The sequence below is a fragment of the Paroedura picta genome, chromosome 2, assembly GCF_049243985.1.
Source record: "Paroedura picta isolate Pp20150507F chromosome 2, Ppicta_v3.0, whole genome shotgun sequence".
NCBI classification, from domain to species: Eukaryota; Metazoa; Chordata; class Lepidosauria; order Squamata; family Gekkonidae; genus Paroedura; species Paroedura picta.
Genome location: NC_135370.1, coordinates 90,807,921 through 90,830,818, shown reverse-complemented (window position 1 = coordinate 90,830,818; position 22,898 = coordinate 90,807,921). Strand labels below are relative to the sequence as shown.

The window sequence follows — 22,898 nt, the reverse complement described above, 5'->3', positions numbered from 1 at the left end:
ATGTCTTCCTTTCTAGACAGTAGTAAAGTATAATTGAAAGGAGTGATCTGGGCATACTGCTGTATTTAAAAAGCTTGGACTACTATGTATATTATAATGGGCTTGTAAATATTTCCATCCCATCTATTACATTTCCCTTACACACACACCATCCTCCAAGGAGCTTAGAATGGTTCTCTTCTGCATTTTACCCTTACAACAAGCGTGGAGAGGTAGATCAGGCTGAGAGATGGACTGAAGGTAACCAGAATTTTATATAGTCCTGACAGCCTTAACTGCATTATTCCTAGCACTTCTCTATTTAAGCTTTCATTTCAAGGTTTGTGTGGGAAGAGAGAGAGCATTTTATCTCTAGCTTTGCACTTATCAACTAACACCTACACTTTATTTCAGACTATGCACTGCATAAATGTCATATGATGCACTCCTCAATAAACAAAAGCCACGTGAAGCTTGAAAATAAAAACAACATGATGCCAGTCTCCTCCCAATTCTATCACTCACATCCAAACAGAACCAGAGACCTCCTTCCAGTGGCACTGTTTCATTTCATGGTTCAGCACATTCCTTTGATCAACCTTACCATCCACAATTACATTGCAATTGCTGTAGTACTCCGTGGGGTCCTTGTCTTGCATGGCAACTACCATATACTCTCCTGAATCACCCAGCTCAGTATCATCTATGATCAGTTCTGCCATCTTCCCTTCATGGGTCATCATATATTTGCTAGATCTCTCAATCACCCTTCCATTCTTCAACCATTTCAATGTAACATCTTTAGCAGTCAGCTCGCAGTCCAGGCAAGCTTTACTCTTTTCCTTGACTCGAACATTTTTCAAGTTTCTGATAAACTTGATGGGAGAGCCTTGAGAGAGAAGAAAGAGAATGATTATACAGAGTTTGTCAACCAGGAACATTTGGAAATCAAGGCCAATTTTTTTTTGGTATTTCTTTTTTTATTATAATTAATAAATAACAGACAATCAACAGAAACGCCCCACCAAAAACAAAATTCACCGCAGCACAACTCTGTAGCTTCATAACCCATTTGAATCCTGAAGACAATGTCCATTTCATATATTAGAATTCAACTATTCATCTTAATTCCAAGTCACACATTACAACACTAGTTCACATACCTTATAGTCTACTTAAATTCCTTAAGTAATTTGCCAAATCCAACCAAATTATATTGAAATCCTCAATCTTTTTCTCCCCATGAATTACTTTAATGTTATTTGTTAACTTTTCCAACATCATAAACTGCCTAATTTTCTTTCACCAATTATCTAATGAGATATTATCTGCGTTTTTCCAATTAGTAACAATTAACATCCTGGCAGCTACAATCAGAAAGTTCACCAATATTTTTTTCTTACATTGAGCATTTTCATTGAGAAATAAATTGAGGAGAACCAACTGGACTGAAGGTTCCAATTTCACTTTTATAATTTTACTAATTTCCAAAAAAATTTCCTCCCGAAATTTCATTATTGGTGGACATTTCCACCACATATGAACAAAAGTTCCCTCCTTTCCACAGCCTCTCCAACATTTTTTATCCCCAGATTTCTTCATTCGATATAACCTAATTGGGGTATAATACCATTTTTGTACTACCTTTATTGCATGTTCTTGGACTTTCCTTGATAATGACTTAAATGGAACTTGCCTAAATATCTTATTCCACTCCATCCCATTAATAGTGATATTTAGGTCTAATTCCCACATTTTTTTAATTGTTTGTGATGCGGATTGTTCCTGATCTAATAATATTTTATATAATTTTGATATTGGTTTCCCTTCTATTTTATTTATGTTGTCAATTAATTGTTCAAAATCTGTTAATGGTCTATCCAATTGGATTTGAATTTCTTTCCTTTGCAGAAAGGATGAAATTTGAAGTTTCAACATCCAGTTACATCCCTCTGGAAAATGTTTTTCATTTCTTAATATCTCGCTAACCTCTGATAAATTTGTATGAATATTTTTAAGAAGAAGGACTTTACCAAGGCCTCCTATAATGTCTAATCCATAACTTTTAAATGCTAAAAATTTTGGGTGGCAGAAAATAGGTGTTAGTAGGGAGATTGCAGGGTATAGGTTCTTTTCCCCTTTTTTCCATACAAGAACTGGGCTGTAAAGAGTAAGCAAAGAGTTTATATTTAAATTTTTACCAGCGATCTTGCCGAATAAAACTTGGAAACCTCCTATTTTCTCCAAAATATAATTATCCAAGTTTGAACTGTTAATTTGACTTGAGAGAGATAGGAAAGGAATAATATGTCTTAATTGATACGCATAATATAAAGAAATATTTGGGATTCCCCAACCTCCTTCATTTACTGAATGGTATCTCAATAATTTTGCTGTTCTCGGTTTCCTGGATCTAAAAATAAATTGGTCTATTTGTATTTGCCTTTTTCTTAAGATCTTATCAGAAAGATGCCATGGTAATACATAAAATAAATATGATAATTTTGGGATAATAAACATTTTAACCCATGCAATTCGGAAATCAAGGCCAATTATATAACAGTATATTGGTTCAATACTCATGGGGAAAAAACAGAGATTCCAAGACATGAGATTGATGGCTATTTCATTTTTTTAAAAAGAGGTGGACATCCCCCAATTTAATTTGTTGCACATACATAAGTGTTTCAAAGTTGTTTCCTGAACAAATATAAAGAATAGAAGGTATACAAACATAGTACGTATCTAGGAATCCTTGCTTAATCAGTATCTCTAGATAGTTTATAAAAATATGTGTACATATATACATCATCTACAATGCATTTGCTACACTACAAATGCAACCATCATATACTGTATAACAGCGGCCTGCAACCTTGTCCGGGTTGCGGACCGCTAGAAGGGGTGAGGGTAGAGGGCGGCCTGGGGCGCTGCAGATGCGCAGCAGCCCTGCTCAAATGCCCTGTGCCAGCAGCCGCACCTCCCTCCCCCCCCTCCCGTAGCAAGAAGGTTGCCGGGCTGCGAGCTAATTGGCCACTTTGATTTGCTCGCGGCCTGGCAAGCTTCTCGCTGCAGGGGGGGCAGGGAGAGGGAGGTGCGGGCCCCGCAGCCGGCTGCCGAGGCTTTCGCAGCCTGACAGCGGGGGTTGATGACCCCCACTGTATAAGCTATGAGGAATGAAGCTGTTCTTGCAGATTCTTAATACCTCATTGCAACACTTCTGATTGTCTTTGGACCGCTTGTTATCTACTATATAAAATTTTAGAATCTCTCTGGGTATTACAAAGAGAACCTTATTTCATTACAATATATATAGGACAGTAACCCCAGTGGCTTTGTTGGGGTACACCTCTGGATCTAAGCAAATCCTGTGTTTGAGATGTCCTCCATCTTATTCTGCCATGGTTAACTAGAAAATTGATGAAAAGTAAAATTACTAAGACTTCAGTGTCTTCCATCTTATTCTGCCGTGGTTAACTAGAAAATTGATGAAAAGTAAAATTACTAAGACTTCAGTGTCAATTCATGCCATGAACAATGATAAATCTACTGTTGAAATGTATCAAATCTAAGTTGTGCAAATGACACTGCCTCCTCACCCCCATACATTCTATTTTTTTTTTTTTTGGTAATCCTGTTATGGCCAACAACCAAACACAAATTCTTTTTACATGCAACCAAACACAAATTCTTCTTACAAAAATTCTAAAATTTACTTAAAATCCCCCACATATTCTTCTTACTAAATTTCCTTTCAGTATTGGTTCCACATTTCAAAATTTGATCTTGGGAATAATAACACATGTATAAAACTACCAGTTGATTTGATATATATTTTATTTTTTAATTTAATTAAAACATTAAAATCAACATTTCCACCTAACTTAGGTTCTTCAAGGTGGTGAACAATAAAAACATTAAAACAAGATTTAAAGCATATATAAATATATATATTTAAAAAGCATGAATAAGTAAGACACTGAGCAAGAAAATACTATAATTTCTTTGATGAACGTTCAATGTCTTGCTTTATATTTGAATAACACAGGCAATGAGACACAACTTGAGCATTACTTACGCTGAATACTTAGCTCAGTCTTTGTTACTAGTTCTCCAGCTTCAGCGCTGATTTCACCCATGTCACTTGGGCGTGCATCTTTAATTTTCAGTGTGTGAGTTAAGCCATCTTCTGATGAGATGATCTCATACTTGTCATCCCGCTTCAGCTCCTTCCCATTGAATTTCCAGGTGAAATTGGGCACCTTCTTTGAAAGGCGAATCTCAAATATAGCAGTCTGCCTTTCAATTATTTTCAAAGGCTGCAGGTCTGCCAAAAACTTCAAGGGCTCATCTATTAAAACATGAAACAAAAACTATCTTCACTCTTGATATTTGCCTTTAGAAGCCAAGAAGAAGAAGCCTCTACAATATAGGTCAGAACATGAGCTCCTTTGCATTAGTGTATATCTACAAAAATAATCAGACTTATACTTGCTGAAGATATGGAATTGGATCTAATGTCTCCCTTCCACTAAGTCTTCTTCCTATGGAGTCAAATGAAGACTTAGCAGAAAAGAGTTATTGGATCCAATGTGGTGAAAGAGAGTAATTACATAATAGTTGATTATGAATTATTATTTCAGTGGAGGAAGATAGAGAATAAGAGAGTCACTAGATGCAACTAATAGAAGAGAGTGACTGGATCTAGCTGACAATGCTTCCATCTTTCTTTTTCATATATATAATCAAAAATAAAATTTACCTATTACTTTAAGTCGTGCTGAGAGCGTCTTGTCACCTACTAGAACATTGTATGTTCCCATGTCACTTTCAGTCACATTGGTGATGTACAGCATATACTTAGTGCCCATCTGTTTTGTGTCATATTTCCCAAGAGAATACTGAATGCGTAAAGGTTCATTGCCCTGCAAAAAAGAACATGGGCATCTTTGCAAGAACAAGGAGATGGCTATATACTCAGGACACACAAACTCAGAGGCAAAACATCCTAATGCAAATGTTTGTAAGCATAGGCATCATTTGATTACTCAACATGCAATTCCTGGCACCCAAATCATAGAATTGGAAGGGGCCATACAGGCCATCTAATCCAGTGCTAAAACATGTAGGCTATGTATCTGTCCAAATGTATAAACTGGCTTCACTGATAACTATTTTTTCTCTGTGACATTAGATATGCAATGCATAATTTGATAAGAAAGCCATCAAATGAAAATTTGTCTACATTTATATAGGTCCAGGCTGCAATGGCCAGTATAGGACTGCAAAGCAGTGAGTGTTGGTAGAAAAATGAATGTATGGATAATAGTACAAATTAATTGGAAGAATATGCCATCGTGGGCAAGTATATAAAAGACAGTGAAACTCTAGGAAAAAAATACCAAAAAGTAACAAAAGAAATGGATGTTAAATTGTGTTTTGCTAGGTTTGTGTTTTGGATATATGACTGTGTAACAATATGAACTACATTATTCCTCTTTCAGTGTCCAATTAAGTTTGACTCCTTGTACAAAGACAAAAAGATAAACATATGGCAGCTACCCTTTGATTTCTTACTCTGAAAAACCCACACATCAAGTTTTTTTTTAATTGAAACTGAAATTAAAGTTACCTTTAACCACATCAACTTAGTGTTAGGGTCTTTGAGTTCCAAAATAGTATCAAATATTGCTGTAGAATCCACTTTAACAGAAACATCCTCCAGAGGCTTCAGAATGCGCACAGCCTGTAATATCAATTAAGAATAAATCAGAATTCTAGTAATTTGCCACATCCCAACTTTCTTTTGCTTTTTCTTAAACTCTGCTTTGATCTGTTTCGATTTATGAGAGAGAGAGAGAAAATAGCAGTGTCATTTCTCTGCTAGTAGAAATACGGGATCCAACCCATAATTTTCAGCCCTGTAGATACAACTGATAATTCCTTTTCGTTTTCAGGTTGTGGATGATATTATATTTAGAATATTTTTAAAGTACTTATTGATTTCCACTTTTCAACCAAGCTCCATATTTTAGGTACGAGTACAATGTTACTATAGGTTTTATAGCAGATGTATTCCAATCTAAATATGATTCAATAATTTTCTGCTTGCTGTGTGAATACCACCGCAACATTAGGTAACTTTCTGTTGAACCCAGCCTTCTTTTTCACTTAAACTGATATAATTCCCCTCTTTTCAGTGATCAAAGAGGACTCCTATTCCCTTTTTTCACCACCAGAAAAGCTGGTTGGATCCAACCCACTGTCACTACATATTTGAAGGAAATTACTGCAATGCAGCCTAGATAATGGAATATTATATGATATACTCATCATAAACAGAGGTATATGTTGACTCAGCATTTCAAAATTTGATGGCATCACTTACCTCAACGTCTACTTTCTTCTTCATCTCCTTCAGTTTTTTAAGTAGCCCTCGGAAATCTGTAAATCCATGTTCCATGCAAACCTTCTCAAAATCCTTCTTGGGTACCTTGGAAAGGATCTCCAGCATTTCTTTCTCATCAACTACCCTCTTCTCTTTTTTCTTTGGTGCTGGGGCCCCCCTGCATGTATGAGATGAACTAGCTGTATTCACAAATTAGTTAAGCTGAGGAGAGGACTTAAGAGAATTTGCAGGATCCTCACAAAAGTAAATTTTCCAGGGTTCAATTATAAGTAAACTAGTTTGGATGCCTAAAGGCAACTTGCTCCCAGTTTGCTACGCTTTACTTTCTAGACACAGAGAGATTCAAGTGGGTAGCAGTGTTGGTCTGAAGTAGCACAACAAAAATTGAGTCCAATAGCACCTTTAAGACCAGCAAAGATTTATTCAAGGTGTGAGCTTTCGAGCACATGTGCTCTTCCTCAGACAAATGGAACAAGCATAATGAGAGTACAAATATATAGAAAAAAGGTAAATTACTGGCAAATTAGTAAACTGTGTCATAATATCCAAATTAAGCCATATGATGCCATATGATAATCCTGTGCTAAAGCAGCTAATCAGTCCTTTTGAATTCAGTTGTAGTTCACAAAAACATTGGAGAAATAAAACTGTCCATGTTAGTTATTAATGGCAGACACTTTTCCAGTTGTGAAAAGAAATAATTAAAAGAGACTAGTTGCTTGCCCCATCCATCTCCATCCAAGCCTGGAGGCATCCCTGCAAGTAACAAACTGTGCTGGCAAATTATTTTGTTCTGAGACCAGAGTGTTAGATTCTGAAGTACATTGCATATTACTAATATCACATTACAGTCACTTTGTCCCCAATAAAATAAAAAGAAGAGGGGATTGTAAGGAATGTAGATATAAGAACTGACTGAGGTTAGCATATGTAGTGCGATTTAAAAACCTATATCCTTGTTGAGTCTGGGTTCTGCCATTGTTCTAACTTGCATTTCTGCAGTCTCCCTTTCTAGTCTGTCCTTGAAGTTTCTTTGCAATAAAACAACTACTTTGAGGTCCCTTTTTGAATGTCCTGGAAGGTTGAAGTGTTCCCCTACAGGTTTTTCAATCTTGTGATTTTTGATATCAGACCTGTCCATTAATCCTTTGGTGGAGAGTTTGACCTGTTTGCCCTATGTAGAGAACAGAGGGGCATTGTTGGCATTTAATGGCATTTACAGTGTTAGAAGATGAGCAAGTGAATAAGCCTTTGATGATGTAGGTTATGTTGTTAGGTCCAGTGATTGTTTTGTTGGGATGTATATGGCAGCAAAGTTGGGTTCTGGGTTTGTTGCAAGCTCTAGTATCAGCACCCATGTTCACATTCGATGCTGCATTGTTGTGGGTGAGTAGTTGTTTGAGATTTACTAACAACTACAGTGGAACATGCTAGTGGGAAAGTCTAGAGTGCAATCTTCTTGAGGTAAAATATATGATGATGAACAGAAGCATCTTACCTTTTTTTCAACATTTTTTTGAAATCCATCTTTTCTTGACCTTAAAAATGAAAACATTAATATAAATAACCTCAATTCTAAAGGGAAAAAAGAGTTGGCACAAGATGTGAAAAAAATTTGGAAAAAGCTTAGATCAAAGAAGAAAATATAGAAATATATGTATTGCAAAATAAAGTATTAAAATGTCACCAAATGTGTGCAGAATGTATCTGTTAATCTTTTTTGAGAATGTCAAAAATATTGAAATAAATACAGAAGTGAAGCTGTAGCTGAAATATGGGAATACTCTTTGTAGTATGTTATATGTCTGAGAAATATGTAATCTCTACTTTTAGTATTGTTTGCTATGATAAAAAGTAGCAAGAATGAACACTCACAGCTTTTCTGTATTTATAAAATAACATTTTATGGTGTTTTATAAGAAAGATAACAAGCAGAGGACTATAAAGGTATTTGGGGGGAGGAATTTCATTTTCTCCTCCCCCATGACTTGCTTTTTCCTTTTCCTGAAACCCCCATACCTTCTCCCCTATCAGGGATTTTACAGAAAGAAAAGAGGAAATAGTAGGGGAGGGGGAAATCTGATGGTCCTCACAAGTCCTTGCAGGTCCCTTGTTTGTTGATACATACTTGAATTTGTTTATACCCCATCTTTCTCTACAGTTGGGATCCAAAGTCACCCAGTGACTTTCCATGGTAAAGGGGGGATTTGAACTTGGGTCTCCCAGAACCTAGTTTCTAATCATTGCTCCATACTGGCTGTTGTGAGGTAGCCAATATTGAACATAAGTGAGCAACTGGGCACATGGTATCAAGTCACCCAGTGATTGCTGTTGGGTCTGATGAGACGCCTCTCCCTCCTCATTTTTCACTCAGAGAGAGCAATGCTTTAATTGGCAATATTGTGGTTGCCTAGCAACAGCCACAGATGGTATGTTTCTTTTTAAAAATCTACACATGCTGCTTCTATTATTTGAGTTTTTAAATCCCCAAGTGTAAATCTGGAACAGCTTGTGCTGTTAAATAAAAAGGTAAGAGGTAAGTGGGCAAACAGTGGGTGGGCCCAAAGATTGGCCCAGCACCACCCAGACTTTTGGGACAATTGGGAGGCACTTTGCACCTCCGATTGGCTCACAGTCCAGACAGGGTCAGCCCCCCCCACCAACCTGGCCAGGAGTGCTCTGGTGAACTTGTCACCATTGCAGTCTTGGCCACCCAAGCAAAGCAGTGAGTGTGGCAGGGAAGTGTGGCCAGGAGTGTGGCCAGGGAAGCCCTCATGCCACCTTGCAGAGGTGGCATGAGGGCTTCCTGGGCCAACAGGAGCTGTGGGGGGAGCGGAGTGGCTGCCCTTCCCCCTTCCCCCAGGAAGCCCTCACACACAGGGGCAGTGTGAGGGCTTCCTAAGGCAACAGGAGCCGGGGGGGGGGGCAGGAGTTCCTGCTGCCACTCCGCCTGGTCCTGCAAAGCCCTGCAGAGGCTTGGATGAGGAGTAGCAGCTGGAGAGTTGCGGGGGCAGGAGTTCCAGCTGCTACTCTGCCCAGCCCCTCCTGAAGAGGCTTGGAAAAGCCTCTGTGATGCTTTGCAGGGCCAGGCAGAGTGGTGGCTGGAGAACTGCAGGGGTGTGTGTGATGGTTTCCCTTCCCCCTTGGTCTGGGAAGTCCTCCAGCCCCCTCACTGCGAGGCAGCTGGAGCCTTTCCCAGCAAAAGGGAGAAGGGAACCCACTCCCTCCCCCCTTCTAGCGCCCATTGTATCAGTTCCAACAGGCTTTTCTATTACTTCTAGTGTCTGTCTGTCTGTCTGTCTATCTATCTATCAAACGTATCTTTTGGGGGGGGGGGACCTTTGGCTTTTCTCAGTACACTATGTCTTGTCTGCTCATCGCTCCATTCTTTGGATATGTATCTACAGATTTGGTTACATTAGGTATACTGATAATTGACGAGTTAAGAATGTGAGCACTTATCAAGCTTGAAAGCAAGCTATTATTGAAAGATAACTATGATTTATAACTTTATCTGATAGAACTCTCACAGAGCTGGAAGAACATGTTCTAAACAGAGACATGTCTTTGTACCCACACCTCATCATGATCAGGTTGAATATTTTTTAGTTCATTAGGAATTTCAGCAGATTTTGTGAGCTGGAGCATAGGCTCCATTGAGGGACATAGAGGAGGAGGCAGCCCTGTAGGTATGAATGCCCCAGACCATTTAGGACTTTGAAGGTGAGTACCAATACCTTGAACCTGATTTGGTATTCAACTTCAAATCAATGTAGGTGGGAAAGCAGCGATTGAGTGTGTTCTCGCCATCCCATTCCAATAAGAAATCAGCCTGCTTTTTTTTTTGGACCGGTTGAAGCTTTTGAATCAGATACAAGGGTAGCTCTGTGCAGAGCAAGTTGCAGAAGTCCAGTCTGGAGGTGATTGTTGCATGGATCACAGTGGCTAGGTCAAATATTGACATATAGGGCACTAGCTGTCACATCTGGCACAGACAGTAAAATGCCTGGTGGGCAGTATTCATGACTTGGGCCTCCATAGATAATGTCGAGTCCAGGATCATGTCCAGGCTCTTGACAGTGGTCAAAGTTGTCAATTAGACCCTGTCAAAAGTCAGAAGTTGTAGAGCCCCATCTAAGGCTTGCCAACATAGCCAAAGTCTTAAAGGTAAAGGTAAAGGGGATACCCTGTGCAAGCACCGGGTCATGTCTGACTCTTGGGGTGACGCCCTCTAGCGTTTTCATGGCAGACTCAATACGGGGTGGTTTGCCAGTGCCTTCCCCAGTCATGACCGTTTACCCCCCAGCAAGCTGGGTACACATTTTACCGGCCTCGGAAGGATGGAAGGCTGAGTCAACCTTGAGCCAGCTGCTGGGATCGAACTCCCAACCTCATGGGCAGACAGCTCCAGACAGCATATCGCTGCCTTACCACTCTGCGCCACAAGAGGCTCATTAAGCCAAAGTCTTAGCTGGATTTAATTTCAGCCATTTCCACTTCAGTCAGTCCATCACCATCTCCAGGCAGCTAGTCAGTACACTCAGAAGCATAGGCAGATGGCCATTCACTAACAGATACAGCTGAGTGTCATCTGCATATTGGTGAAACCCTAGCCCAGGCTTTCTCTACTACTGCCACTCTCTGTCCCCAAAGTTGAAGAAAGGACTGTAGCCACTTAAGTGCCACATCTTGTATTCCCATGTTGGTTAGGCATTGAGTCAATAGTCCTGGGCGAGAGCTCGTGGAGACAACAGAGGCCATGAAGTACACATTCTTTGTAGCCTTCACTGCCATCTCATAAGCATTCATAAGCATCTTATAAAATGTTTTTGCAGCTTTGTGGCAAGTTTTCTGCCAAGCTCAATCTATTTGTCTCAACTCCTGTTTCTGTTTGTGCAGCTCCTGGGTATACCAGGATTTGGTCGGGAGCAGACATCAGGGGGCTGAGTGACCTTGGGCTAGTCACAGTTCTCTCAGAACTCTCTCTGCCCCACCTGCTACACAATGATTATTGTAGGGAAAGGAAAGGAAGGTGATGTAAGCCACTTAGGATAGAGAAAAGTGGGATATAAAAACCCACTTCTTCTTCCGCTGCTGCTCTTTAGTACAGGGAGCTTTTTGTTTTTGCAAGGTGATGATTTCTCCAAAGTCTTATTTGGTGCTTACCTTCAGCAATATGCAAGGAGACAGTGCAGATGATGTCAGCATGGGTATTGGAAACAATACACTTGTAATTGTCTGCGTCATCTGAGGTGATGCTTTCCAACTACAAAGGAAAAATAATACCCAAACAAAAGGATCAGCAAACAATGCTTACAGACGTTGTGCAGTTAACAATACTTTCCTACTAAACATCTTGCATTAAATTCATGTTGCCTGAAAGTCAAATTAGAAGTTGTGATAGATCAGTTATCTAGGTGTGTACACAGCTACGATTAGCAATCATATTCTGCACAGTTGCACCAGTTCTGGGGCTTCTCAAAGTATGTTTCAGGTGTTTCTTATAGAACCATAGAGTTGGAAGGGACCTCATGGGTCATCTATTTTTATTTATTTATTTTTATTTTATTTTTCACGTTTATGTACCGCCCTTCCTGAAGGCTCAGGGCAGTTTACATAGAACTCAAACTATACAGGAAACATTACATACAACTAATTATAACATTAAAATTATTAACTGATAATAATAACAGAGTAACTGTATAACATTAAACAATAATAATACAACAGGTCCAGGAGTCTTGGTGGAGCTCTGGGGGGGGGGGAGGGAGAGGGGGGCAGGGGCCCTGCTGATGTTGTTGGCTGATTGTGCCTGGCTTCAGCCAAATGCCTGGTGGAGGAGTTCCCTTTTGCAGGCCCTGCGGAACTGCTTTAGCTCTGTCAGGGCCCTGATCTCTTCTGGGAGCTCATTCCACCAGGTGGGGGCCAGGACAGAGAAGGCTTTGGCCCTGGTTGAGGCCAGGTGAACTTCTTTAGGGCCAGGGACCATTAGCCAGTTGGTGGCGGTGGAGCATAGAGCTCTTTTGGGGGCATAGGCTGGGAGGCCTAGATCAACCCCCTGCACTATGCAGGACACTCACAGCCCTAACACTTATCCACTGTAACCTGCCACCCTCTTGAATCTTCACAGAATCAGCCTCTCCATCAGATGGCTATCCAGCCTCTGTTTAAAAATTTCCAAGGATGGAGAACCCACCACCTCCTGAGGAAGCCTGTTCCACAGAAAAACCGGAGGTTTAGATGGAATTTCTTTTGCATTAATTTCATCCCATTCGTTCTGGTCTGTCCCTCTAGGGCAAGAGAGAACAATTCTGCGCCATCCTCCATATGGCAGCCTTTTAAATACTTGAAGATGGTTATCAGGTCCCCTCTCAGTCGTCTCCTCTCCAGGCTAAACAGACCAAGCTCCCCCAACCTTTCTTCATATGTCTTGGTCTCCAAACCCCTCACCATCTTTGTTGCCCTCCTCTGGACACGCTCCAGTTTGTCTACATCCCTCTTCAACTGGGGTGCAATAAAACACAGTAAAAATGTTGAGAAAGGCTGTTGTAAGCAAACAAAGCATCTGTAGGGCCATTAATTCCACCAACTCAGGGTCTTTTAAAAATCAATGATTGGCATATTACTGTGGTTTAATGCTGTTCTGAAATGCCAATTACAGATTTCTAAAATCATAAAAAAGCCCTCTGGTGAGACCAGAATGAATGAAAGGCATGGGCAGCTGGGGCAAGCAAAATGTGGATTAGGGATGGGCGTGAACTAAACCACAAACCAAAATTCTGTGATTAATTTTGTTCTGAACATGGTTCACAAACTTCTACAAACCCTTAGTAACAAAAGTGGTTCTTAGATGGAACAGAAAGCAAGGGTTTAAAGAGACTCCTTTAATCCCATTTTCTGTTCCCTGCAAAAACCATAAAAAGAGCTGAGCAGCGGGGAGGCACTCCTTGACACTCAGCTGCTTTGGGCTGTCCCATAAAGTTTAAAGAGAATGCAAAAAAACAGCTATGCAGGTAAGAGATGCTCCATGCTCTACAGCTTTCTTCAGCAGAGGGGAGTGCCTCCCTGCCACACAGCTCTTTTTAATTCTATTTCCCTTTAAATTTTAATGGGACTGCACAAGACAACCCAAAACAGCTGAAACAACACCTTTCTTCTAATCCTGTTTGAAGGAACTGTGGTCCCTTTCAATGGAGTTTGCAGGGTCATGAACTGCCATGAGCTGGTTCAGTTAATGAATGAGCCTTCTGGTTTCATTAGAACCTAACTGCATTTTCCTAGTTTGTGCTCATCCCTGGTATGGTGTGTATCACCATATGCTTGCTTGGTTGTTGTTGCTTCTGCTGTGTATACAGAGGCAATGCAAGTCCACTGAGAATTATTGCCATGTTAAAGCAACTAAAGAGAAAATCATATTGGAAAAAAAAGATGCATTATAAAGATCTCTGGGGAAAACGGGGAATAAAAAGAGGGAAAAGCAAACATGCACAGTAGAGATACTGGACTGAAATGATTTAGAAGAAGTAGAAGAGTTGGTACTTATACGCCACTTTTCTCTACCCAAAGAAAGATCAAAGTGGCTTACATTTGCCTGTGAGGTAGGTGAGGCTGAGAGAGCCCTGATATTACTGTTCGGTCAGAACAGTTTTATCAGAGCCATGGTGAGCCCAAGGTCACCCAGCTGGCTGCATGTGGGAGAAGTGCAGAATTGAACCTGGCTCACCAGATTAGAAGTACGCACTCCTAACTACTACACCAAACTGGCCGATTTAGAAGGCATGCTTGAATAAAGCCGAAAATCAAACTATGAAGCAACTCTGTTTGTCTCCCAAATTTCACTATTACATTCCTTCTTAGCATGTCATAGAAGTATCGTGCCATCCTCCTTGTTAATGGAAACTGGGCAGAAGAGTTTCTTTAATAGCCTAACTAATGGTTATTAAATATTGTCTTTCAATTAACCTAGAGAGTAAGGAATCACTAGTTTCACTGTCAGTATTAGATTATTTTAAATTTGGATTGGATGAGTTCACTTGCTCATAGATTAAACTGAACTCACTTGAATTGGATTGTGACTCTCTTCTAGTGCTTATAGTCTGGTTAGTAGCCATGTTGTGGTGGAAGAATGGTGTGGTGCATTTGTTCACCTGTGTACTTCGAATATTCATACTTCAACCAATACCAATTATCATATTATTCTTATAGTATTATGATATGAACAAGAACAAGAACAAGAACAAGAGTTGGTTCTTACATGCCGCTTTCCCCTACCTGAAGGAGGCTCAAAGTGGCTTACAGTCGCCTTCCCTTTCCTCTCCCCACAACAGACACCCTGTGAGGTGGGTGAGGCTGAGAGAGCCCTGATATTACTGCTCAGTCAGAACAGTTTTATCAGTGCCGTGGTGAGCCCAAGGTCACCCAGCTGGTTGCATGTGGGGGAGTGCAGAATCGAACCTGGCATGCCAGATTAGAATTCCGCACTCCTAACCACTACACCAAACTGGCTCTCATGCTATCATGCTATCAGAGATTTTTCTCCTTGCAACAATGATTTCATTTCTACTTGCTGTCTTTCATAGATGATTTACAGGCTAAGAAAGAGGATCTAGAGTTTGTATCTGAGACAGGTCTTCTATAAAAAGAACTGAACATTTCTTTGTAGGTATAATTTATTTACACCTGAGAAAAGAATTTCTGGATTCTCTTCTGAGTAAGAAGATCCTTGCTCTTCTAACTTTCATTTAATGACTCTGTTAATGGACCTAGATTTTAATATAACATTAAATGTAGACAAATATATAGCTATTGCAATTAAACATCATTTGTTTCTATTGAATATTGAACAGCAATAACTATATGTTATATTGCTGTCTTTTTCTGGTTGAACAGCTTATTGGCTTTAAGACCTAGATGGGATATAGGATTTGTCATTCCTTCAACAAGAGTAATTAAATGTGCAGCCAGTCAGCTATGGGCTTTTTTGGGTTGATACCCAATCAACTGGTTTTCAAGAAGCTTCTATATATAATTTGTTCTGAAGGGCTTTGGAAAACAGTAAGAACTTAGGGATTTTTTGGAACATTATTTTTTTTCTGGAATGTTTTTATATTGCTTTGACATTTGCTAGAGTTCTTCTGAGGGGCTACGCAAGAAGAAACAGCTTGAAACGTCTGTGGACAGCAAAGATATGATACAAATATTTTAACAAATAAACTAATTAGGCGCTCAGGTTATGAGGGGAAAAACAAGGAGACAATGAATGATCACCAAGCCAAAGCCTTGCTCTATGATTAGGGTTGCAAGCTCCAGGAAAGTTCCTGGAGATTTTGGTGGAGGAACCTGCACATGGCAGGTTTTGGGGAAAGGAGGGACTTCAATGAGGTATAATGCCACAGAGTCCACCTTCCAAAGTGGCCATTTTATCCAGGTGAACTGATCTCTGTTGCCTGCGGATCAGCTGTAATACCAGGAAATCTCCAGCCACCACCTGGAGACTGGCAACTCTATCGATGATGGACAGAAAGTACTATCAACTTGCAGCCAATATATGACAACTGCATATAGTTTCCCAGGCAAAAGACATTCAGAAGTGATTTGCCATTGCCTGGCTCAGTGTAGCAACTGTGAGCTTTCTTAGAGATCTCCCATCCAAGTACTAATCAGGGCTGATCTTGCTTAAGTTCTCAGATCTGATGAAACTGGCCTAGCCAGATCAGAACCCTTGTTCTACAGCTATCTCAAAATATTACTGGATGCAATTGTCACAAAATTATTGTAGCACCATCCTACATGTTGACATTGCCATAAGATATTTATGATGGCAGAGCCTTGATGCTCACCTTATGGTAGCATTCAGATGCCTTGAGAAGCTGCAATTAAACTACAAGCAGGCACTGATGACTTGTTGAACTCTTATACTCCCTTCATTACTCTCACTTCCCTCTTTCTTTCCATGTGCAGAGCTCAATGCAAAAATTGCTAGTTTGATAAAGTTCCAATTCACTGTGATGTTACAATGCAAACACATTGATGTCACAGTGAATTACAACCTGATCACATTGGAAAGTTTTGCATCTGTGTTTAACAGGTGGAGAGAAGTATGAATGCAACAAACAAGCTGTGTTCATACCGGATAGCAGTTTAATTGCTGCTTGTTATGACAACTAAATGCAGTATAATCTGTCATAACTCCATCATGATGAGATTTGTCAATGAAGACAGTGGCTTTCTAGAGTTTTAGTCTTATAAAACAGCATGTAGTTTGCCTGTGGCTCACTGATAGAGCATCTGCTTGGCAAGCAGAAGGTCCCAAGTTCAAACCATGGCATCTGCATTTAAATGGACCTGGAAGTTGGTGATTTCAAAGACATCTACTGGAAATCCTAGAGAATTTCTATCAGTCTGAGTACACAATATTGACCTTGAAGGACCAGAAGTCTGATTCAGCTTCATGCATTCATGTATTTGCCTCATCTCAAGCAGTGAATTGGCCCTTTGTTCAAACCCCCCCCACTAGATAATGCTGTTGCGATCTGCATTTCTAATTATCAGGATTTTAAGCAGCTACTGATCCAAATTACCTTTAGGACATACTCCTTATTGATGCTGTCAAAAAACATCTTTGATCCTTCTTTGATTGGAATTCCACTCTCTCTTTTCCATGTTACATGAGGTTTTGGGTTGCCTTGCACTTTGGCTCGAAATACAGCTTTGTCTCCTGTAAATGTGGAAAATTATCAAATTGATTTTATAAATAGTTTATTTAATGGCATGCTATCCATTGTGTGCCAAATTAATTATTTCATTTGTTCAGCCAACCATTCTCAAAGCTGCTTTCTGGCACTCACTTATCATTTTTTCAATTTTTCAATTTTTGTTTTCTTGGTGACAAAATGATTACTTACCTAAAGGAGCTGCTAGTGGATGAGGTTTCTCCAAAAATTCTGGGATGCTCTCTCCTGGAGGGATCTCAAAGGAGTGGGAGACCATGCTGAAGGACTCCACAACAGAAGAAGATTCTTTAGAAACCACTTCATCTGTAAACAAAAATCATGTATTGATCACATAAAATTTGCTGCCTAGTTTTTAAAGCAGATTTTGAAAGTATATGTGTCACTGTTAAGCATTTCACTAAATTATTTTGAGAATTCTATTCCCAAATGTCATTCTTGCCCTTTGAGTACTGTCACAATAGTCTCTGGATTAGTGTCTTCTCAGACTCTTGGTGTTGATGATATTTGGTACAGTGTAGAGTGATATAAGCAGGCAATTTTGTGCTTTGAAGAGTCTAAAATCTAAATGGAATTAGTGATGGATGAGGGATGGGTGGAGAGGGATGCCAATGGGAATTAGATGAATGTGAAAAAATGCAGTTATCTATAAGTTTTATTTACAGTGGAAGTAAGAACTGTCCTGTTCATCTCACCTGCAGTATTTTGCTAATGTGTAATTGCAAAAACCAGTTGGGGATCAGTTGTAATTCTAAGATATCTCCAGATTCCACCTAGAGGTTGGTAAACCTATTGCTCTGAACATTTGACTATTCAGAAATAGCTACATTTCTGGTCAGTTTACTACTTTTGTGCACTGTACATAACATAAAAAACATGCCGTTGTTGATATTGGCAGCCCTATCTTAAGTTCCTTCTCCCCCTAAAACGTCTAGAACAAGCTGGATGAAATGAAGTAAGGAAAGCTCCTCCTGATTCTTTTACACAGTTATGGCTTGCATAAATGAAAAATAAAGTCAGTATCTCTACAGAATTATTGAGGTTCAGTTATTATTGTAACTTATAGCTGCTGAGTGTCCTCTGCCATATTGAGCTGTAGGGATCCAATATCCCTCCCAGTACCAAGCCTAGAGTGGCTCATGAACCCACCATATGCTGTTGCCATGCCAAGTGCAGCACCCAGGCTGCCATGTCTCCATCACCATACCCAGCATGGCTCTTGGGTTGCTGTGCCTCTGCCATTGGACCCAATGTGGCTCCCAACTTGCCGTGCCCAGGGTGGCATCTAGCCTGTCATGCAGCCAATGTGAGACCTGAGGTAGGTACATTTTTTGTGTTTGTGAAGAGAACACTTTTTGACACATCTTCTGGCACGCTTGGTGAAATGGAAGTTAAGTCCACAAGTCCCACCCAACAAGCACACCAGAAAACCTTGAGTGGCAGTCACAACAGAGGCAGCCAACGGTGGCAGCGGTGGCTGATGAAACTGGCCCAGCCATGGGGGCACCACCCAGTGAGCCAGGGCTGTGGCGGAGAAGGCTGGCCCAGCCATAGAGGCAGAGCTCTCAGAGGCTAGCCCAGTCATGGAGCCAGAGCCCACAGAGGCTGGCTCAGTCATGGAGCCAGAGCCTACAAAGGCCGGCCCAGCTGCAGAGACAGCGTCCACAGAGGACATCCCAGCCATGATGCCATGGGAGCCTCACAGTAGGCGTGGGACGCTCAACTGAGATGGCAGAGGACCACTGAACATGGTATGGTGGCCCTCCTGCCACAAAAGGTAAGGAGTGGGGAGGAAGGAGTCTCTCTCTGTGCGTGTGAGAGAGGTGTTTAAGAGAAAGAGGGAGGGGGGAGGGACCAGGAAGGATGTCATGGAAGTGAGAGATAAGGGGGAGAGGCAAGGGAGGAGGGAAGGAAAGGAGCCTGTGCTAGCCCTCCCTTATGTGGAAGTGTTCCACATAAAGTGGAAGTATTCCACAAGGGCAAGAATTCTTGTCAGAAGATTTAATTTTGGAGGGAATTTTAATACCTTCCTCTGGGTTTTTTTGTCAGGTTTTTCTGTAAAATTAGTGGCTCCTCAAGTTTACAGAAACATCTGTCCCAATTCACCAATTTAAGTATCTGCAGATGGGGGCCATGCCACTAATAGTATATAGATAACATGTTACTTAAAATCTCTCATATTATATGTTGCCTATCAAGGAGACAACCTGATGCAGGATGTTCCAGTTTCCCTTCATTTTGCACACTGCAGCTCCCATCATCATCTTGAGGTTCAAAACCAGTCTTGAGACTCCTAGGTTTATTTCTGATGAGTTATACCTGCCATTGATGGACAGACAGGTAGATGGACATACAAATCCTTTCATTATCATATATCCAGGGTAATGGCAAACTAAGTGGTTTGTTTTGTTATGATATTTGGTTTAGACCAGGGTGACGAAGCCTTGTCTGGGTGTCCATGCTCTTGCCTGTCCTCATTATTGATGACTTTCAGGAGCCAGTGCAAGCCTTGTCTGTTTGCAAAGGCTTATAAGGGGCTATGAACAGGCATGGGCGGGTGGCCTTTGGTGTTTGCTATTGTCAAAATAGCATGGAAGTTAAACCCCCCTTTCCTAGATGGCACAGTGCAATCACCTTGGGTCCCACATAGTTAAGTTATATGTCAAGGGATCAAAGCAGGGGCCTCTACTGTAATGTGTTGTTTGGCCCTAAGTCATATTACCTTTTGCTGAATCAGCAGTAACAGATTTAACTTACAGTTTGCAAATGACTAAAAATATTGGGGTCTCTGATTTTCTTGATATCATTATCAGGATACTTGCCTCCTACAATTTTGGTGGTGTGAGATGTGCGTTGTACTGAGCTGGACATCTCAAAGGAGTGGTGCTCCTGGAAGTCTGTTTTCATCTGTACAACTCCAGTCGCCATAATGACACACTTTGGCCTTCGGCAGTATTTTTATGACCTGAGGAAGAAAAAAACTACAATCATTCCAATCTGTCAGATGAACTGTTACATTAATCACCATCTTTCTGCTTTTTATACTATTGAATTTGAATGTTTATAAAGCAGTTCTCAACTTTTTGACTAGTTCCAGAGAGACCAAGACCAGAGCCCAGGATATTTCTATTCAACATATGAAGAAATAGAACAAAACATGTTGGTGAATGTGAATTTATGGTATCAACGGGAACAGGATGCAGGTTTATCCCCTGCCTTTGAATGCACTCAACTTTATCCCATGTAAATTATTAGTTTTCTCTATAGGAGTGAATGGCAGAACTCTAAACAAGGGCACTGAGACACCAGACAGCCTTGCTTTCATTGACAGAGATCCTTCATATATCCTTCAAGTACAGGGACTATGTGTCTCTGTGTACAGAGATATTTAGATAACATCCTTGCAGTACACAAGGACTCCTACCACAGATAGTCATGTTGATGGACACCCTGTTGTTATATCTGGTAGCAGCCTGACTAGCCCATTCTCACCAGAGCTTAGAACAGTAGTTCTCAACCTGGGGGTCGGGACCCCTTTGGGAGTTGAACAGGGGGAGCAGCTTGGCGGAGGGGGGGTGAGATAGAGTGTTCCATCTGTCTGGGGGAGCGGAAAAGAGCAATATCGGCATAGTGGGACAAAAGGCAGAACTGAACTGAGAAACCCCAGGAAAAAACAATTTATATACAATCATGAACGATGGATCTTCACACCATTGGTCGTTTTCGGTTTAATTTCTGTGAAAGAACACTCGCATAACTTTATTGTTGGGGGGGGGGTCACCACTACATGAGGAAGTATATTAAAGGATCGTGGCATTAGGAAGGTTGAGAATCACTGGCTTAGAAGCTAAGCAGGGTGAGTCATAGTTAGTCCTTGGATAGGAGACCACCAAAAAAGACTGGGATTGTCATGTAGAGGAAGGCAAAGACAAACCAAGTCTGCTCCCCTGTTGCCTTGACTGGGGTTGCCATGAGACGGCTGGGACTTGATGAACACAATGATTAATTAACATTTAGTACCTGAATAAGGTGCAATGGCCAGTGGCAAATGGTCACACAAGACAGTGTTGTAATAAGTCATGTATTGCTTCCCACATTACAGTCTTGCTTATTTATGTAATATTTTTAAAATACATTTCAACTGTGCCATCTGTGAAGTGAATACATGGGGAAGGGTTTCTATACCAATAGGGTTGTTACAGGTGGAAGAAACCATTGACTATGTGATAGGGCAACGAATACAGCACAATTTATCTATTCATTCACTGTACAATTGCCTCTGGCACTATATATGGAATATCACAGTTAACTCTGCCCGGTAAGAGGCCTAACATAATCAATAAAATGTTAATTTATTCAAAATGCTACTTATTTAGAAATTTTCACTGTTACCCATCTACTGGAATCAACATCAATCCCTACATTATAAATACCCTGAAGAAAGCATACCAAAACCCCCAAACCCACCTATATTTATAGTAACATCCCAAATTTAAATATCACAATCAAAAATAAAATATTGTAAATTGTACCCTTTCTTCAGTTTACCAAGACTGTTGATTGTCTCTTACATAAGTTTCTTGATCATCAGCCCCATATCCTGTTGCAGAAGTCCTGCAGAGTCTTGGTGAGAATTCTTACATAACTCAATAGAATTCTTATTTATTCAAAATGTAGGATATTTGATAGTTATCCATTTATCAGAACACATGTCACACTGTACATTTATAAAACACATGAAGAAAACAGATTTTAAAAACCATCAACAACTAAGTATTACATTCCAAACTTCTTATATTTAACAAGAATAATAAATAAAAATTGTACCTTTTCCCCCTAGCTACCAGGGGTGTTGGCTGTCTCTGTTACAAAAAAGAAGTTTCTGGACCATAAGTTCCGAGTCCTGTAGTAGATGTGAGCAAGCTAAAGTGTTTTGGCACTCTTGTGAAGTCAGCTTGGTCCTCCAGCATATATCAAATATGGCTCTGAATAATTCATTCTTTAAATACACACTAGCCCCTAGTGGGCTATGTGGTTACATCCATTTCTACAGCTTCAGCACTCCAACTAAGATGACAAATTCTTAAGGGCAAAGAGGGCCATACAGCAAAAGCCACAACTAATGAAGGTTAAATAAAGCACACTATCTCATGGAAGACCTAGCATACAATTTTAGGCTGTTTGATTCACACAACATTAAAATGCTTTTTAAAAAAATCTGCAATGTGAATTTAGTAAAATTTACATTTGATGAAACAAAATTATAAGTTTCAAATTCCTGTAAGGCTCTGTATTTTCATGTCACCCACATATATAGGCTGTATTCAGGAATCATTCAGTTTTCTTTGCTTGCTGTCATATTCCTGCATACCCTCCTTTCTCCTCTCAATGTAGAATGTGACTGAACATTTCTTGGTTTGAGAAGTGTTCCAAGTGCACTTTGCCCCAATGCACCTGGGGAAACTGGAGTTTATTTGTTTCTCCAAAAACTAGGATTTCTAATTCAGGATGAAACCAAAGTGGAGCTGTCAGACCTGGCATATTTTAACAATTTCATTAGCTGTAGAAGTTGTGCACTCAAGGAAACACTCTTATTTATTTAAAAATGCAGGATGACTTAACCTTTGCTCCTGCATAATAAAGCTTTGTGGCATTAGCTTTTGGTTCAACTGTTTTTTGGAAATTCTCAAAATCAAGGGTCAATAGCGACCTGAGGCAATAACTAAAGGTGTTATTTGGGTCATTCTCCAGGGTTTGAATCCTATGGTCTATTTCTACCA

The 22,898-nt window shown here is 40.3% G+C and overlaps 1 protein-coding gene across 2 annotated transcripts in view; it reads right to left on the bottom strand.

The window, feature by feature from the left end:
• IGSF22 (immunoglobulin superfamily member 22) overlaps positions 1-22,098 on the bottom strand; it is a 52,569-nt gene extending 30,471 nt beyond the window's left edge. Inside the window, exons 1-11 of one of the 2 annotated variants that reach the window (XM_077321571.1) lie at positions 21,946-22,098; positions 19,941-20,083; positions 17,293-17,424; positions 16,969-17,105; positions 11,555-11,654; positions 7,887-7,926; positions 6,368-6,545; positions 5,612-5,725; positions 4,742-4,904; positions 4,058-4,330; positions 584-868 (exon numbers count right to left, since the gene is read on the bottom strand). In XM_077321571.1, the coding sequence (XP_077177686.1) occupies positions 584-868; positions 4,058-4,330; positions 4,742-4,904; positions 5,612-5,725; positions 6,368-6,545; positions 7,887-7,926; positions 11,555-11,654; positions 16,969-17,105; positions 17,293-17,424; positions 19,941-20,046 (1,528 nt within the window). In that variant the 5' untranslated portion in view covers positions 20,047-20,083; positions 21,946-22,098. Of the gene's footprint in view, positions 1-583; positions 869-4,057; positions 4,331-4,741; positions 4,905-5,611; positions 5,726-6,367; positions 6,546-7,886; positions 7,927-11,554; positions 11,655-16,227; positions 16,359-16,968; positions 17,106-17,292; positions 17,425-19,940; positions 20,084-21,945 lie in introns of those variants that run through there. The other variant, XM_077321572.1, reaches the window with a different exon arrangement.
• Between the last annotated feature and the right edge of the window lie 800 nt (positions 22,099-22,898).